Raw genomic sequence first — 19,819 nt, 5'->3', positions numbered from 1 at the left:
ATAATATTGGCAATATGGGTACATTTGCTACTCAAACTATGTGGCAGATCTGGGAAATACACTTTTCAACTACTGCTCTTTCCACTCAAATTTAGGAGGACATTTAACACTGATTCTTCAATATGCAGACATTGTCCTGCTAGGCAAGACCAGTTTAGAATTGTAATTAATGTATCTGAGCTTCATTCTTCTTGGGATCTCAATAAGATAAGAATAAATTCAGATTTAAGATAAGAATAAATTCAGATTAAACTAATATATTAATCTTTGGCATAAAAGTAAAAAAAACAGGGTCAATCAGTGGTGAGAGCAGTCGTGTACAAGTGTTTGGGAGCCTGGTATCACGAGAGCGGTGGCCATCCTCCGCAGTTAGCAAAAATCTAACTGAAGTGACCTTTCATAAAGCTGTCATTTTAAAAAGATTTTTAGTTATAAAATTTTATGAAATATACAGGCAGAGAGTAGTAAGTATATAAAGGGAATAGGTGTATTCATCACTCCAAGAAATGAAAAAGAAACACATTTTGTAACCACAAAATGACACAGCAAGGACATCATAAAACCCAACCCCAAATCACTCCTCCTGTCCATAAGCTGGGAAATATCACACACTGTGGTCGGAGCAATGCAGGGTGGCTAACCGACTCATAAATACCTATAACAGCAGCATCTTCCACTATACTAATCACTCAATTCCCAACAATTAAATGGAAGCACATTACACAGTGTTGAGGATTGGCAGATAAATGAGGAGGGGTTACAAGACATTTTTTGGTTTTGCCACCATGGGAAGGGTGTCAGCATGGGCCACAACCCATTCCACAAGGTATGATATCCTTTAGCTAGTCTTAAAAATGGTGTGCTTTGCAACTACCCAGTGCCATTGCCACTCGCTGCTTAGCAAGCAATATCATCGTAGAAAATTAGCTGTTGATTTTATATTGGCTATAGAAATGGTTTCTAATAACTACACATTTTAGGTGGGTCTGTTAGAAGATCTGTGCTGACTGACAGCCCATAGGCTGAAATCCTATGAAACTGACATAGGTTTAAAAACCTGTGTTCACATTTCTTGCTCCACATTCTATAATCTACAGGGATATTATTTTGTTGAACTGTAACAAAGGTTTAAATGACAAGCAATATCTAGTCTATTGACCATAGTGGACCTTATCAAACCTATATTAAAATGAGTCTTCAAAATGACCTAACTTTACTAGAGTTTTACATTGTACAGGTAAAACAAGTTTGCTGTTCCACTAATTCCATACCAACTTGTCAATTTTGTTTTATGAAAATTTGTAAATGAAAGTAAGATACCTCATAATACATGGTTTAAACAGCTTGGTAAGGAAACTCACATTACTTTAAAAGAAAATCTTCATGACTCCGTGATGGATGGTTGGGTTGATGTGCTACTTTGTAAAACCTTTGTTATGCATTGATTAAACAAAATATATACTTTATAAATAACAGAAAGACATTTCTAAACTATACACCTCATCTATATTATGGTTATATTTTTGTAAAAGACTGTGAGACTGATGCACAGACACTAAGGTAGTTTTAGAATAGAAATGCAGAAGCACAAGTATGGCTTGCAGGTATGAATTTAAAGATCTCATATACAAGTAGGAAAATGCCAAAATTGTACATTAGGATACAACATTTTCTGAAAGAAAGTGTGATCTTATCAAAACACTTTACCCACATGTGGACTAATGGGTCAGTGAAAGTACAAAATGGAAAATTGTTGGTTTTACAAGATAAATCCTGCTCATTAACCATCTTTCACACTGATCTCAACAGATACTGTAATTAGCCATTAGTTATAAACAAAGTCAGGGATTTTCAGAAATCATATAATATCATGTGAATCATGTTATTCATAAAACAAATGGCAGAGCTTTTCAGTACTGACCTGTATCATTGAGGTTGAGAGTCTATGCCCACGACTAGGTCTGGGTAAACAGTCAAAATGTGATGCCAAGTCAAAGGCATTTTTCAGACATACCCATAACTGCATATTGAAACAAAGTAAATTGATCATCGTCTCAAGTATATGACTGTCTAAAGAGCTTATGTCTATTTTTTTGGTTGTAGGGAAGGGTGCATCAACTAAATATTTACAATATTTTTCAAACTGAAGACAATCATTTTGAAGTTCAAAATGCTTCTAGAAAGTTGTCAGAATATCTATAGAATTGGGATGAGATGATATTAAGCAGTGCATCATCAGGAAATCAAGACATATTTTTGCTTGCGAACCCATTGAATTGAAGCCATTGTAAATCAACAAGACACCTAAATAAGGTTTTCTTCTGTACCTGGGTGTATGACCTCTGCTTGAGTTGGAAAATTATGACCCTTCCACCTTTCATGTTAGGCGTGAATAATGAATGAGCTGTACTGGCTGTCTCAGCCCCCAGTTTGAAATCCTATATAATAGAAATAGATTAAAAACCTGAGTTTACATATTGATGCTACACATTCCAAAATCCACACTACGGGGCAGATTTACAAACCCTTTGCGCCACTTTTGCGTCACTTGCAACATGGGAAAAGTGATGCAAAAGTGGTGCAAGGGGCTTGTAAATCTGGCCCTACCTTTTTATCTGTAGACCAGATAAAGTGGTTAAAATAAAGGACTGACTACTCCAATGTATTTGATCTCATTTGACCTTATTTTAAATCTGTCTTCAAATGGGTTTTCAAAATTGCATCACCGGCCAGGAAATTTGCTTTTGTTGGATTTCCGAAAGTGATTGATTTAGGATGAACGTTTTGTAGGTTACAAAAAATATAAAAACATATCTACTGTGGCACATAATCCATGAATTGGTACTGTGTTGTCCTCAAAAAAGTCAAAATGTAGAATAAATCTTTTAAACAATTTGGTATTGGAACAAAAAATAATTCAGAGAATTTGAACGTTCATGTCATACTTTGAAAAAAGTCTGAAAAATCATTGAGAGAAAACTACTTTTTCAATTTATAGAAAGAAATGTACATCTCATGTATTCTTAATTATGCAAACAATACTGTTTTTTGCACCGTATGTTAGGTTTAGAAAAGCATTGCATGAGCAAAAACATGTTGTGTTTGCATGAATTTAAAGGTGCTCAACTAGTTAAAAGGCCCAGGTGTTAGTATTTGGTCTCTGAATGATCTGGACATATGTGTGACTTTGACACCTATGGTCTACGGTACTAAAAGATGCACATTGTCAGCTCGATTCACAAAGGTAAAGTTAGACCAAACGTCTAATTTAGACCAAAAGTCTAATTTACTACATTTCAGTATTCTCAAAGGTAAGTTCCCACTAATAACTTTACTATTAGTAAACTTGCTCATAGTAAAGTTACTAGTAGTAAGTTTAGTGCTAGTAAAATCACTAGTAATAACTTATTTTTGTGAATAGTAAAGTTCGATTTTTGGTCTAACATTACCTTTTGTGAATCAGGCCCTTAGACTTTAAGTCTAAAGTTAGACTTAAGGTCTAAACTTAGACTTAAGGTGTAAAGTTATACTTCAAGCATAAAGTTAGACGTCAGTTGTAAAGTTAGACTTTGGTCTAAAGTTATACTTCAGGTCTAAGTTTACCTTTGTGAATCAGGCCCTCATTGTGTAGATCCTCCTCATGTACTCGCTTGAAGGTTATCACAAATTAATTGTGCATGGGCCCGCAGATGCATGTAGGTCCAAGTGAGTTGTCTATTCTTAGTGAGACACTACTCATGTTCAGAGAATATACATAATATTGGATGAATTACTTACCTTAATGTTTGGCCAGTGTGTTGGTCGGACAGCAAGAGCACTTCCCGTGCTCATGCTAAGGTTCTCAGTCAATATTTTTGGGTAACTTGTGCCAAGCAACTGTTTGAAATCCTAAATAATATAATAAATATAAAAAAACCTTCACTTGGTTTGGAGCAAATGTAAAACCATACCAAACTTCTTTCCTTCACATTGAATGGTATGGCAAAACAATTTTCAGACTGGAGTACTTTAAATCTCTTTAAATTGATTACACTTAATTTGAAGCCTACTTCACACTTATTTTAAGCTTAATTTGTAGTCTTCCAATACATATTGAATTGCTGTCAGGTACATAGAAATGTATATTTCCCAAATGTATTTGTGAAAAAGCTGTTATTCCAGTTAATTCAATTGTAGCGGTGTGTCACTGAACTAATTGTCAGATGTTCTAGTCATGTTCCACATGCAAGTCTTTAAAAATCTATTAATATGCATATTAAAAAAAATACATGTAATATACTATGTGGAAACAGAATCTACATTACTTCAGTAATGGAGAGATTTTGACATGAGACACCATTGTACGAGAAAGAATGTGTGCCTTGTTTTGCAAACAGTTGTGTAAAAATATATTTATAAGAGAGCAACACATTGGAAAAATGTAGAATTATATGTTAAAGGGAAATCCTTAGATTTGTGGAGTAAGCTATAAATCCTGCATTTCCATGTCTTGAATTGTTGAAGTATCTGCTATCATAATTATCTCTGCCATAGTTACCTTAAGTTTATTCTGGGGGCATACTCTCAACAACAGAATTCTTTAATGGAGAATTTTGCACTTCCTTTTCATCTGGTTATAATCTATTGCTACTGAAATCTTTTTGATGCGTGGCTCTATTAGAGAAATGCTAAGATGAATAACAGGATTCAAACAAAGTAACTCACTGCTCTGACCTAGAAACTGTTGTAAACAAAAACTGTTACTCACAATTGCTACGTTACAAAGGAATTCTAGGCTGCTCTGGCTGGGCTCTCTAAGAGCCTGTCAAAACAGTGCTGGAAACCACAAAGCATAGCTTCTGAAAGAAAAGGCATATTTTAGACATGTAAGAGAGGCCATGTGATTTATGGTTCGCCCATTAATCCTCTTCTCCTACATAGCAAGTGAAAACAGGTTTAGAGGATTTTGGGGCCATACATATTCTAAAATATAGATGAATAAGAGGCGAATTATAGAGTTGTTTTTCACCTTGGGGTTTTGAGTGATTCTATAGACAAGTAAAGCTGCACTCTTGATGTTTGGTTGTTTTCACTCAGAACCCCTCTGTGAAGAACACCCCATCATTTCATGTTACCCATCTAGAATTCTCTATATATAATGCCGTGTTATACCTATTTAGAGAAGTTTGGACATCTTTGATCTTTTCAAATCACTTTTCATTAAATGACCCCTATAAGTGCAGAACTTTCAGTAGATCCTAAAGCTTTTTACAATTACCACTGATGGCCACAGGTGCAAGAAGGAGCAGGCCACGTGATAAAAAGATTCAATGAAAAACCCCATGCTGCCTGCCAGTCGTAAGAAGACTCAGGATCTAAAAAGAAGTTAACAGAAGCATGACAGGCATTCCGATTTTTGCCTTTCCTTACACAATGTCTCCCAAGTTTGCCACAAGGTGCCAGGACTGCTTGAAGAGTTGAGAACAGCTGTTGGCATGGGGTAAGGGTGTAAGAAATGTAACAAGAAACATACTCCATGTAGTCAGGGTATGCTTCTAATATCCAAGAAAACTTAGAACTTCACAAGATAAATGATACACACTAGCCACCTTTCTCAGCAATATTAACAGACATACACATTTATCATCAGATGTGCATATATATAGTCACTTTCTAGAAATCAAACTAAGACAGATTTGCATATGGCTGGGTCTAATCTGAGGGGGCATGGTGGGCAGAAGAAGGATGGGTTAGAATGCTACTGGAGTGAATGTCAGTGGTAAGACTCATAGTAAGCATCCTCCCATCACCTTTTGTGTGTTTCATGTATCACCCTAATTGGCTGAGTGTATGTCCAGACACGGGTCTCTTGCTAAATGTCCTAGTAGAATCAAGCTACATGTAAATGAACAGCCCCAATCAGGGCAAATCCAGTCTTGGGTTGCTTGTGTTGTAGTTCAGAGAGAACCTGGCTTGGCAATTTGGGCTAAACTGTTCCTTTTGTAACAGGGTGAAAACTGATTTAATATGGCTGGGTCTAATCTGAGGTGGCATTTTGGGCAAAAGAACAAAGGCTTGGAATACTACCCGATCATTCGCCATTGGTCAGACTTATTGCAAACATCCCCTTTGATCCCCTTTTATGTGTGTGATGTATTGCCCTAAGTGGCCATGGTCAAGCACAGATATGGGTCCCTTGCTCTCTGGCCCACTGGAACCCAGCTACACTGGTTTGAAGAGCCCCAATTAGGGTGAAACCGGTTTTGGGCTGCTTGAATTATGGTCCACAGAAGACCTGGCTGGACACTTTGGACTTGACGGTTCCTACTGGAGCTTGGTCAAGACTGATTTGCATATGGCTGGGTCTAAGCTGAGGTGGCATGGTGGACAAAAAAATGTTGGGGTTTAATGCTAACCAGAGCTATTACAAGTGGTTACACTTACATTAAGCATATTCCTATCAGCTTTTGTGTGTGTAATGTACGGGTATGCCTAGATGTCGCACCATGTTTACTGTGCCACTGGAACCAAGCTACACCTGACTGAAGTGCCTCAATCAAGGCAAAACCGGTCTTGGGTTGGGTTTATTCTGGTTCAGAGTATACCCAGATTGGCAGTTCAAGCTGGATTGTTCCTATTGATCTTGACTGATTTGCATATGGCTGGGTCAAATTTGAGGTGGCATGGTGGCCAAAGGAACGATGGGTTGAAATGCCACCCAATCAATTGCCAGTGGTTAGACTTATGGCAAGCAGCCTTCCATCATAATGTATCGCCCTATGTGGCCAAAGGTATACCTAGTCGTGGGTCCCTCACTCGCTGTCCCACTGAAATCAATGACTGAAGAGCCCTAATCTGGGAGAAAACAGCCTTGGGTTGCTTGTTTTGTGGTTCAGCGATGACCTGGATTTACAGTTTGGGCTGGACAGTTCCTTTTTGCGCTGGGTGAAGACTGAGTTGCAGATGTATTGGTTTTAACTGAGGTGGCAATGTGGACCAAGGAACGATGGACTGAAATTATAAACAAGCATTTACAATGCAACGGTTTCGCCCTTGGAAAAGTTTGAGCTATTGGCATTGTGAATGACAAACTTTTTATTTATGTGTTGGTTTTGAAAACAGATAAATAAATGGCATTGTCATTTACAATGGCAATAGCTTAATCTCTCGCAAATGCGATTTCAACGTTCCAAGCACATCAGCCGGCGTAGTGAGGCCAAGCTGTGATAGAAGACTGTCCTGGGAAATATGGACCCCTCAGGACTAAAGGCCTGCAATATTAACTGGACTCTTCCCAGGAGCCACTCGGAAAATAGTTGTTCTTGTTGAAAGAGATAACAACTACAGCACTAATACTCTGAAAAGTGGTCGCCATGGAGAGAAAGCAGACAGAAAAAGTGGTAAACGGAGATTAAGCACCGCACCGAGTCTTGTCCAAAGACACCGCTTGTTTTTTTCCTTTCATTTTTTAAAAAAAAGTGAATTTATTATCCATGCTTTCTTTTACAAAGTAGAAAAGAGAGCGATGCAAGAAGGGCCTGGAGAAATTTGGAGCAAATATACTGGCATCTGACCAATAATATATTGTATACATAAAACTGTCAGCTAGCCAGAGATATTTCCTCAAGCCTTATGAAGCATACTCGACTTTCTTTGGAAATCAAGGACCTGCCTGCAAATGAACAACTGGTCTGGCAACACTGATCAACCAAACCAGACCACCTTCCAAGTAGATAACACTTTGGGTGAGGCACAGAGAACAGAAAATGGGAAACTGCTTGAGGACATAAGGCTGGTCCAGACCCTATACTCTTAAATGAGCTGTGTGACAGAGATGCTGCGGATTCCTTCTAAGGCGCAAAAAATCCAGGATTGTATGGAGACAATTCACCTGCACGTAAACCAGCTAAGAGATTCTTCCTAATTCAAAAAGAAGTTCAAAATATCCAGTCCAATGACCTAACTCCAGTTGTTTGCGAACATCAATTAATGAAGGCGCTCATGTAGCTACAATTATTCAGACATTCTCAGTCAGAATAACAGAGTAAATCAATCAGGATTCTTGTAAAGCGCAACTACTCACCCGTTTGGGCCAGCCCCTTTGTGTGCATCCCACCAGAAATAGAGTTACTATGGCCGTAGCAACTGACACCAAAATATCCCTCTACCCCGGAAAAGAATGGCTAATGTTTCACCATGGCAAACAGTCATTCTTCGAGGGAAACAAACTACTGGCGAATTTGAAAGATGGCACACAAGGCAAGGCAGAGCAGAGAACCACTCCTAGGCCAGGAAGAGAGACAGGTTATACCCCATGGGCTGACTAATGAATAAGGCAGGCTGTGATGAATGGACAAGTATAAAAAAAAGAGGCTTGGAGAAGTTCTGGAAATGAAAAAGAAATACTCTGGGATCCCATAAATTGGAAGTCAAGTGTTGGCAGCATAAAAGAGGAGTCTTGAGGGGCAGACTGACTGTCAAAGTATACATTCATCCTTTCAAAACACTGCGCCAAGAAATCGGCAACAATGATAAAACAAAGATTATTGTATGCATTTATATAGTGGATATTGCCCCTGACAAGGCGTAGAATTGCTTTACGGTGAGTAGCACACTACTCCGGAACCCAAGATTAGAGGTTAACCCAGTTTTACTGGTTACAGTGATTGGTTTTACGTTCAAGGAAACCATTTAAAGTATTTATTCCAGATTAAATTAATAGGGGTTGGGTGTGATCATTGTTAAATTTGTTTGTACTAAATTGGTCACAAACGGTATCTGTTTTACAATAACTTATGCAGTTACGGTACACACTTGCCAAGATCTCTGACCGTCCAGCATGTTCCAGCATACAATAGCACTGAGACTAATCAGGTGGTTAATGCACTTACTGGAGAGATCTGTACGGAATCTAGTCACATGTTTGACTCAACCTAAAACAGCATAGAGCCTTAATGTGCCAGCAGCAATAGGCGTGTAACATTTGCACATTACGTAGATAGCTCACTAGTTTACTGTGCTAGCTGAAGAGATGCTTGTATTAGTTGCTGGTCCAAAGTTATAATAATCCACTTTTGATAGGTCATTGAAGGGCTGCATTCAAACTGCAAAGCGTACTTTTACAGCGTGTATTTATTCTTGGACTTTCATTATTGCAAGGTTGCTTAAAGGTTCCTTTAGGTAGTGTTAAGCATGCATTCGTAAGTGGCATATGCATGGCTATTAGTACAATTATGCAACACAAAAAGATGCTGGACGGAATGTTGAACATTATCAGACATTCACCCTCAGTCACAGATCTGGGTGTAATCCATTGTTACTTTTCTCGCCACGACATTCCAGTTTTTGAGCTAGCTAGCCTGGCTGATGAGGGAGTTACCCCGAAACCGGCTCCAGGAGGCTTGTTTCTGGTCCAGGGAGGACCTGGCCTGGCAGTTTGGGCTGGACTGTTCGATTTGCATATAGCTGGGTCTGAACTGGGGTGGTGAAGTGAGCTAAAGAATGATGATGGATTCAACCCAAATCTGTGACTGGGGGCGAGTGTCTGAAAAGTTTCAGCGCCCCGTCCATCATCCCCTTTGGTTTTGCTTTGTTCGCCCTAAATTGGCAGGGTATGCCCAGACATGGGTCCCTTGCTCACTAGACAGATCTCACATCCGCACCAATTATAGCGGCAAACCCAGGATCCGGGCGGACGCAGTACAATGCACCGACTGAGCACCGGTGCGATCTGCAAACACATTTGTCAGAACTTTGCAACGTCGGCCTGTTCCACGCTATACAAAGCTTCAAAAATAAACTAAAATACACTTTATGTCAGCAGCCCTTGCTGCCTTCCCAAAACTTCAGTTTTACCACAGCCGTGTGGGGGGAGGGGGGCCCTTTCGTCCTCCTCCAACGGCCAGCCCGGCCTGCACCTCACCTTCCTGTGTCAGGGCTCAGCCCTACCACAAACTACCCGACACCTGTGAAGAGAGGGGCTGAGGCGAACGCAGGCCCCGCAGACACGGGATTGGAAACGGAAGAGTGAGACACATTATATGCAGGGTACAGGCGATGGCAAACACTTCAAACGGGCGGCAGCACGGAGTGTGCAAACTGGCACAGGAGACGGCGCCATAGGACACGCCTACACATGAGACAAACATCGCGTGTCCTCGCACACACGCAACAAATAACTCCAAACAAAGCAAACTGCATGCATGCGCGTACACACACGACACAGCCCTACATCGGGAAAGCACTGCTAACATTATTAAACAAACAGTCCTACAAACACAGACTAGCCGGGGTGAGCCAAGGGCGCCGGGCACGCACGCCTGCAAACACAACAAGCAAACAGCCCAGAGCACACAGGCCAGCCTGTGATAGTACACACACAGAGAGCAGGCTTCATGCCTGCAGCACACAATGGCATTAAAGAGGCTGACTCACAACGTGGGTGCGGGAGACAGCTGGCACACAGGTGGGCACATAAAAGACAGACGCACCCACAGAGGGCACGAGCACACAGAGAAACAAAGAAACTGCACACGCCCGAACTCAGATAATACGAGCACAAGGGAGCCACACACGACATGCCGGCGCATACAAGAGACAGGAGCACGCAGACCGCCAGCGAGCACACAGGAAGGAACACATGCCAGCACAGGAACGAAACAGACAGGTTCACAAAGTATGGGCACAATTCACAACAAGCATTTACGGACGGACAGCGGGAGGTGGGGGGGGCGGTAACGGGCAAATGGATAGCGGGAGGGGGGGCGGGAAGGCAGACACAACAGAAACAAGCATTTACGGACGGACAGCGGGAGGGGGGGCGGTAACGGGCAAATGGACAGCGGGAGGGGGGGGCGGGAAGGGGCACACGGACAGCGGGAGGGGGGGGCGGAATCAAAAGCACTCACCTGGAACTGGACTACCTCCGGGGGCGGCGGTCGGCCGCGGAATGAGCTGGATGCCGAGACAAAAAAAAAAAACAACTCCGCCCACCGCCGCATGACTACACAGAGGGAACGCCCAGGGAAAAAATCGCGGGAATGCCCACGAATCTGGTCCGTGAATGACGGACAGATCTCTGTTCCAATGGCTAGCCTCCATTTATGGAGCTAGCCAATGGAACAGAGGGCGGATTCAAGTCCCCCATACTGAAAACTAAAGATTTCTCCTGGGGGCAGAGCTAGGAGCTCCGTGCCCCAGGCGAAACCTAAAAAGAGCATTTGCAAGTGATAAGACTTATTGAACGCATATTCCTATCACCTATGGTGTGTTTCATGTTCCGCTCTTAGAGGCTGAGGGTATGCCCGAACATTGGTTCTTTCTCACTGCGCCACTGGAACCAACGTGCACCCCACTGAGGAACCCCAATCAGGGTGAAACAGGGTCTTGGGTTGCTTGTGTTCTGGTTCAGAGAGAACCTGCATTGGCAGTTCTGGATGGACTATTCCAAGTTAAGCAGAGTCAAAACTGACTTGCATATGACGGTGTCTAATCTGAGGTGGCATGATGGGCAAAAGAATGATGGGTTGAAGTACTTCTCTGAGGTATTGGCAGTGGTTATACATATTGCAAGCCACCTCACATTGTCTTACATGTGTGTCCGCCAGATTCACCAGCCTTTTTTCTAGCTGAAAGTAGATTTACATTTCATCAGCTTGCATTTGCAGGTTCACCTGGTGTTACCTCAGGAATTGTGTCAATGAATACAAGGAAATGTTGAAGAGCAGGCATGGAAGTGATGACCCTTATCATTCTCTGAAAATACATTGTCTGCAGTATTGATTTAATGGACTAAATTCAGTGCTTTTGGCTGAATCTGGCGAGAAATTACCTAAATAATTTCAAGGTTGAAACCAGTGCTTAATTTGAGCCAGTGGTTCCGGGTGCTCGGTACCTGCACTTAATACCAGCGCCGGCACTTATGACGGTCTGCCACTTGGTGGGGATGTCTGTCTAATTGTGAATTAAGCACAGCAACAGTTGTTTTGCTATTCAATAAACAATAAAAATGAATGATACCTGCCACACAACGCATTGGTATAGGTTTGGGCCACCTAGAATAATCTCAATTGTCACACATGAATGAGTGTGGTGGTAAGTACGTGAAGGAGGGAGCTTGATTGTTGATGTTGTTATGATTCATCATTAAGCTTTATTTCGACTGTTCAAGTCATAAAAGCTACACAAAACTTACATAGTAAAACATTGTTGAAAATATAAAAGAAGAAGAATTCAAACAAGACAACCGACAATAGACATGCAAAAACGTATATCTCAAAATTTTGATTTGACAGCAAATTACCTGCATGGCTAAAGCATGTTAGACCAATGTGATCAAAATTGCATAGGTTGCTCAGTTCAACTACTCACAACAGTTAGAATAAAAAGCACACCCCATTAGCAACCAGCAAATGCATACCTTATCTGTTCGACAGTAGCCAGTTGAGAGTTGTACATCATAAAATCTTTTGTACATTTAAAAATAAGATTCAATAATTAAAAACAAGTGTGGAATATAAAAACTAGTGAAGGATGGTAAAAGCATCCAGCAGAGAATGTCACGTGGTTGACCTTAAGGTCCAACCCTAGCAATCAGGTTATGAAATCAATCTACAATAAAGTGCTTGTGCAACGTCTAAAACACGTGGGGGTAACCTAAGTTTAGTCACTGGAACCCAAAAGGCAACTCCAACTACGAGTCAACCTAGCCATTACTAAGATGATCTCATAAGTGTCTTCTTTCTAATGCCCTACATGTGGTTTAGGAACTTAGCCAAAAAGGGGCCTGGCATCTGACTTCAGTATGCGAAGTGCATCGCAGTCGGGCTGCATATAAGCAGAACATGCAAACAGCACATGGGCTACGGACTTCACTGGGGCGTTGCAACCGGGGCAATTGCTTAAACTTGAAGAGTTGGGGTCCACTTAGCTGAAACCTCGCCCACAGGAAGGGTATCAAACCCGAAGTGAATGTATAGCATTCTGTCCTGGGGACCTGGATTATGTGTAGATCGGGTTCCAATGATCTAACCTGTTTATGGAGCAAAAATTCCTCTTTAAGTTTCCCCAGAGTAGGCTTCGGAAGCTCATGTTGCTCCACCCATTTCCAGTAGTATTGTTTCTGGACCTCTTTTTGTAGCAGGGTGGGATTTGGCTTGTCCCAAAGACCCTTGAGCCCGACATCTGACACCAAATTCCTGAAATTTTTAATCCACCCTACCTTATTGCACGTGTCAAGATGGGCAACCTCTCCAAGGGCTTCCGCAAAGGGCAGTAGCTCTGGTGTCCTCATAATGTGTGCCCAGTAAAGCAGCGGGCTGAGCTTCGCTCTGTCACTAATAGTGCATCTGCCCATATCAAGCATTAGTGGTGTGAGCAGGGTAGTTTGGGGAAGCAACACGAGGTTCCTGAGAAATTTATTCTCAGAGGTACTAAGCTCAAGTGTGTAATTAAAGCCCCACAACTCTGCGCCATACAGCGCTGCACTAACCGCCTTCAGATCCTAGACCTGCGAGGCGGCAGTGACCGGTCTACTATGTGAGCAGCAATGTTCCCTCCCTAGTACTCCTGTGACATGCTTGTGGCCCAGTAACATCTTGGTTACCTGAGGATTCCAGGACATTCTGTCTGAAAGGCGGACACCCAGGTAGTCGAAGTTACCGACTCTTTCCATGGGGAACCCATCTAGCACTACGCTGCCTTTGAAGGACTTATGCAGATTAAAGGCCATGCATTTGGTTTTGGTAGAGTTAATAACCAAACCCCTGGTATCACAGAACAATTGAAATCTATTGAGCAGAGGCTGAAGTCCCGCTGGAGTCTTGGACACCAGCGGGGTATCGTCTGCAAGCAAGGTTGATGCGTCTGCAGGTTCTTGTTACAGAAAACTGACCACCCCGTTCATGTACAGTGAAAAAAGGGTGGGAGCCAAAACTCAACCTTGGTGCACGCTCCTACTAACTTGGATATGCTCTGTAAGTTGTTCCTCTGGCCCCCACCTGACAAGTGCATGGTTCCCCACATGCAATCGAACTAGCAAGCTGAGAATAGGTGGCGGAATCCCCATGTCATTAAGCACAAGCCATAACCTATGCCTGGGAACTAAGTAGAAGGCAGTCTTTAAACCAATAAAAGCTAGATAAAGACTGCTCGACTGATCACAACCACTTTCCAGTAGAGGAGCAGGAGACGAAATACGTGGTCGATACTCCCGTCATTTCCCTAAAACCTGCTTGGTATTGGGATAAGATTGCATTTTCTTCCTCCCAAGCCTGTATTTTGTGCAGAAGGGCTCTACAGAAGACCATTTGGAGGGCTTCTAGCTAGCTGATAGGCCTGTAATTTGAAGGTTTGCTTCTGTCCCCTTTTTTTTTATAAATTGGGACTACCTCGGCCCCCTTCCATGGCCCTGGAACTGGAGCACCATTGGCCAGAGCATTGGACAGGTGTAAGATGTACTTAGCCCAGCTAGGAATATCTGATAAGAAAAAGTCCCCTGGTATGCCATCAGGCCCTGCTGCCTTAGATCGTATTATTCTCCTTAGAGAGGACTTGATCTCGTTCAGAGTAAAGAACTCGTTTGTCGAGTGCTGGATAAGGGGCCCAGCTTCCTCCATAGTGGGCTTCTCCCCAGAAGCCGAAAAAAGATTCAAGAAATGATCGAACCAGGCCTGGCCCGTAATATAAGTGGGTGGTGATTGGGCCCCTTCTTGGTTACCCCAGGCAACTATCGACCAGAAAGATTTGGAATCTTTACCCGTGCATGCTTCCTTTAATTGCTGCCACTGGGATTCATCCCAGGCCCATCTCGCCTGATGCAAGGTTGACTTATAGCTCTTCCTTGAGGCTTTGATTAAATCACCATCTTTTACTTTGGATGGCTTAAGCTAGATTTGAGCTTGCACGTTTACAATCCTTTGTGTACCACAATACTGTTCCCCCTTTTGAAGTGCTTGGCCTTCTGTCTGTTCTTGAATCAATGAAGTGGGAGCTGAGGTGAGCAAAGATACGTGCATGGATCGTAACTATCTCATCCTTGCTACCTGGACATGTGGCCAGAGATTGAAGCTCAATAGTGCCAGCTTCCAAGTCGTTATGTATGTTCCTGATCTGATCTTCCTGTAAGACTATCTTCCGCCATCTTAGTGCACACCTGTAGTATGACTGATGAACCTCCTTGGTGTTACTCATATGGGCGCCTCTCATAGAGGTAGGGAGATGATCCGACAGGGGCTTCATAATGAGAAAGAGAGAATTATGATCACTGTCTGTTGTAACACCCACATTTAAATCGATCACATTCCTCCAAAGCCCCATGTCGAGGAGGATGTAGTCGATCGGGGATGGACCGCTGGCCCTATTGAACATGTTTACACCCAACCCATCCGAGGGGGGTCTTCCATCCACTGCTCTTAGCAGAAATTCTGCGCTTAGGGCATTCTTTTGGAGTGCCAGCTTTGTCCATTTCCTAACTGGAGGAAGGTCTAATTGGGGGACAGCCCATCTACAGCCATCTTCATTCAACAACATGAAGTCCTCTATGTCTAGGGGCTCAAAAGAGGTGTTGAAATTGCGTGCTAATATTAGTCTTGAATGGGATGGGCACCTATGTAACTCCTCTTCCAGAAGTGTGAGCGTGGGTGAAGGTCTCCCCCCTTTGGTTCCCCTCACATAGATGTTAAATAGGTCGATGGAAATGCCCCCATTAGGACCTTTAATGTGGACCCCTAAGATATCAGGACTGGGGCTTGGGAGGAGGGTGATCTGATATCCCAACGCGTTCCCCACCCATATTATCAACCCCCCTGATGGGCGCCCTCTTCCTCTAATAGTCACTGGAGAGCAATAGCATGCATACCCAGATTTGACCAAGGGTACCAGGCTCCAGGTCTCTTGGAAAATACAAATGTCAAATCCCTCAATTAAGGTGTTCCAGTGAGGGAGTGACATTTTGCATCTTAACCCTGCCACATTCCAGGAGACTATTCTAAGCTGTTGGTCAAGTTCTGATCTGGGAAGCAAATCAGATCCTGGGCTAGCGGGACAGGTGCTGGTGGGAGACAGCATGATTACATGGCGGTTGATGTTTCTACCAGGGTCGGGCTCTCTGGAAGTGAAATAAGATCCTCCCACCCCTCCCTCCTGTGTACTTTCTTCCTCCAGCCCTAAGGTACTTCTCTGAATGGTTGGTGGACTAGCCCTCATGAGCATGTTTGTTTTGTGTGAGGGAAAAGGCACAGCATTATAACACTCCTCCCCTTGGAGTCAATCATTCATATCTAAATGAGAACTCAGATAGACTCACCAGGGTCAGCAAAGGAGCCAACAGCTCTTTGCATTTGTGGTCTCTAGCTCTTACATTGGATTTGAGAATCATCAGGGAAGCAAGTGCGATATTCCAAAGCAAGTAGACCCTCAGACAGACCTGCACCCTTAAGAATTAGTTCAATACAGTCATAGGGTTGATCAGGGAATGTAAGTCTTCTTGCCCTGATAACATCGTCACAGATCACAGAACGACATCACCTGACGTGACAAATCCAATTAATCGCTTTGTTGGTTAGTGCATCTTCTCCCTCATACCCCACACTCCCGTTAAGTTTGGGGACATTGACCATATGAATTTTCTGAACTAATGCTGAGTTAGTAGGGGGTGGTAAGTACGGCTTTGTCCTGTAGTGGTTTGAATGTACTGAGTCTTGGTGAGAGATTATACTTCTTACCCCTAAGTGTTTGGAAGGGCTGTTTCTGGACATTACAGTGGGAAAATAGTTAGTAGGAGTGGCATTTTGGTAGGCTGGTCCTTGGGTTTGAGAAATAACAGCACAGTGTGGAAAGGGTTGCCTGTGGGGAACGCAAACCCCTTCCGATTTACCAGACAAAAGTAAAGAGGGTCCTGTACTAGTTGGATGGTTGAGTGTTCCTTGGGAGGGCTCAATGGGCAGTTGAGGTTGCTTGTCATTCTGTAGCAGTTGTTTGACCAAAGTAGTAAGCCCATCAATCATAGATATTAAAGTCCCTACCACGGTTCTAAGGTCGCTGATGAGCTGATAAGAGCATTGGTTCTTACACCCATGGTAAGAGACAGGTGCAGATACTGGTTCGCCTAGGCCTTCTGCGGACTGATGGTCCAACGAGTCATCAATCAGATCAGAAAGGGGGGAGAACCTGTTGGTGCACTCAGGTGCAGGCTCGGGCTGGCTTATAAGGTTTATAATGGAACTTAAGGGTATGGTAGTGGACCCTCACAGTATAAGACGGTTCCCCCTTGTTTGCTCATCAAAGTCGCTTTGGTTGGTAATCTTCTGAACATATCCGGGATGCAAGGTGAGCCACTGGGGCTGGTGAAACTGGTGGATGGTTGTCTAATGGCAGGACAGGGATCGGGCCTGGTGAGGCAACTAAGGCACCTTCGCATTCACTTATCAGGCAATCAATGCGATCCATGATGCAATTGTTGCCTCTGTGCTTCAGCGGTTTGGTGGATTTTTTTGCTTTCTTGCCCGTTTGGGCTGCCACGTGCCCTCAGTAGCTTCCCTTTTCCCCATCTCTCACTGGTGCGGGCAAGTAACAATCACTACTCCGAATCTGGTCACTATTTTACTGGATAAATATCATGAGGGAGTAATTAAGAATGCTTAGGCAGCTGGAGTTTAGGTGTCACCAAGAAGCTAGGGCCCGTCCAATATAACAACTACAAAACAAGTAGTCCTTCAGAATACTCACAATAGAGAGACAGCAGGATTAACAAAATGGACACAACTTGTAATTAGTTCAATTCAGTTAATCAATTGTCCAGGGAGGGACAAATATCCAATTCAGTGTCCTACCCAAAAAAGTCTGTGCCAAATCACAGAGTGAGGGGCTAATAAAAGCTAGCCATAGACCAGCGGGGAAACAAATGTGAGAGTTACAGTATCTTGCAAAATAGGACATGACTCTTCACGCTGCTGTCCTGAACCGAATGCAAGGGGTTGGCCCTGCCCTGTCTCTTCCTGGCAATGATGGGAAAGGATGGGCCCGCCCTTGGCCCGCACGCGTCCCGCGTCGGGGGAATGAAGATGTTCTTAAAAGCGCTAGAGTGCTGTCCTTGGCTCCTCTGTATGGGGCAGTGCACACTGGGACAGGGAGTCCACCTCTGACAAGCCCCGGCAGCTAGGTGGTGTAAGGCAAGAGCCCCGTGGTGTAAACAGAAGAAAAACTGTACTGTGTGTATGGAAGTTTGTAATAAAAATGTATCTGAAATATATATTTCAGACGTTCTTACTTGAGCACCCATCAATGTTTTATACACTTTAGGTTAGTTTAGAAAAACATTGCAGAAGCAAAAACATGTCTTGCTTGCATGAATTTAAGGGTGCACAACTAAGTGAATGGTACAGTTGTTTGCATTTGATCTCCAAAGAAGCTTGACATATGTGTGACTTCGATGCCTTTGGTTTATGGGACTAAAATATGCACATTTATTGTGTATAACATCATTGCGTGTTCACTTGCTTATTGTCACTAATGAATTGTGCAAAGGCCCCCAGTGGCACTTAGAACAAGGTAAGTTGTGCAGTCTAAGTGAGCCACTACCCTGTGTTCAGAGAATGTGGGTAATATTGGATGGATTCCATACCTTAAGGTTTGACCATTCTTTCGGTCGGACAGCAAGAGTACTTGGGCTTGTGCTAGAGGTCTCGGTCAACAATATTCTATAACATGTTCCATCCCATTGTTTGAAATCCTAAAGAATAAAAACAGTCAAAACCTTAACTCAAATGTGTTCTTAAGCAAATGTGAAACCATACCAAACGTCCTCTATTACACACTGGCCGATCTAGCAAAATAATTCTCCGAATGGAGTACTTCAAATCTGATTGAGTGGATAACAATTAATTTGAAGCATAATTTGAACTTATTTTTAAGCTTAATTTTAAGTCTTCGGAAGCATATCGAATTGTTGCCAGGGACATTTCTTTTATATATGTGTGAATTATTCATTATTCCAGTAAATTTAATCACAGTGGTGTGTCACAGAACTAATTGTCAGATGTTCCAGTCATGTTCTACAAACAAGTCTTAAACAATGTATTGATATTCATGAATTGTTTTTTTTATAAATGTAAGATACAATGTGCAAACTGAATCCACATTTCACATTTTGACATGAGACACCATTGTACTAGAGAGAGTTTACGTTCTATTATACAAACAGTTGGTAAAAACATATTTTAGGAGGACAACACAGTGGGAAAAGTAGAAGTGCGTGGTAAAGGGAAATAATTCGATTTTCAGTGCTGCATATACTGCATTTCTAAGTATTCACTTGTTGAAGGAAATAAAATGATAATTATCTCTGCCATATTTACCTAATTTACCTTAAGTTAATTCTGGTGGTAGTCTCTCAACAAGAGGAAAATCCTCCAGTGGAGGATTCACTACGTTCCTCTCATCATAAGGTATTTGCAGCGATCTTTTTAAAAGCGGTAGTAACTAAATTACCTCTACATGTGGCGTACCTTGAGAAGATCCTAAAGCATGTTACAATTACCACTGTTGGTCACAGGTGCAAGAAGGAGCAGGACTCATGATAAAAATATTCAAAGAATAAAAACCATGCCCCCTTCCAGTAATCCCAAAAACACTCAGCATCAACAAGGATGCCATGGAAGCATGACAGGCATCCCGAGTTATGACTTTACTTACACAATGCTACACCCAATTGAAGACCTCAATCAGGGTGAAACAGGTCTTGGGTTGCTGGTATTCTGGTTCAGAGAGGACCTGGCTTTGCAGTTCAGGCTGGACTATTTCTATTTGAGCAGGGTCAAAACTGATGTGCATATGGCTGTGTCTA

General features: G+C 42.6%; 2 protein-coding genes across 2 annotated transcripts in view; both read right to left on the bottom strand.

Moving 5' to 3' along the window:
• LOC147748760 (uncharacterized) overlaps positions 1-2,438 on the bottom strand; it is a 30,022-nt gene extending 27,584 nt beyond the window's left edge. The window contains exon 1 of the mRNA XM_086963768.1: positions 1,922-2,438. Within this exon, the coding sequence (XP_086819894.1) occupies positions 1,922-2,050 (129 nt within the window). The 5' untranslated portion in view covers positions 2,051-2,438. The remainder of the gene's footprint in view (positions 1-1,921) is intronic.
• A 479-nt stretch (positions 2,439-2,917) lies between these two features.
• Positions 2,918-19,819, bottom strand: part of LOC147748759 (uncharacterized) — a 39,837-nt gene continuing 22,935 nt past the window's right edge. The window contains exons 3-5 of the mRNA XM_086928418.1: positions 18,599-18,706; positions 3,778-3,888; positions 2,918-2,944 (exon numbers count right to left, since the gene is read on the bottom strand). Coding sequence (XP_086784544.1) covers positions 2,918-2,944; positions 3,778-3,888; positions 18,599-18,706 — 246 coding nt within the window. The remainder of the gene's footprint in view (positions 2,945-3,777; positions 3,889-18,598; positions 18,707-19,819) is intronic.

This window comes from Lissotriton vulgaris, chromosome 1_1 (genome assembly GCF_964263255.1).
Source record: "Lissotriton vulgaris chromosome 1_1, aLisVul1.2, whole genome shotgun sequence".
Lineage (NCBI taxonomy): Eukaryota > Metazoa > Chordata > Amphibia > Caudata > Salamandridae > Lissotriton > Lissotriton vulgaris.
Note: the sequence above shows the minus strand (reverse complement) of the source record. Positions and strands in the feature narration are given on the sequence as shown.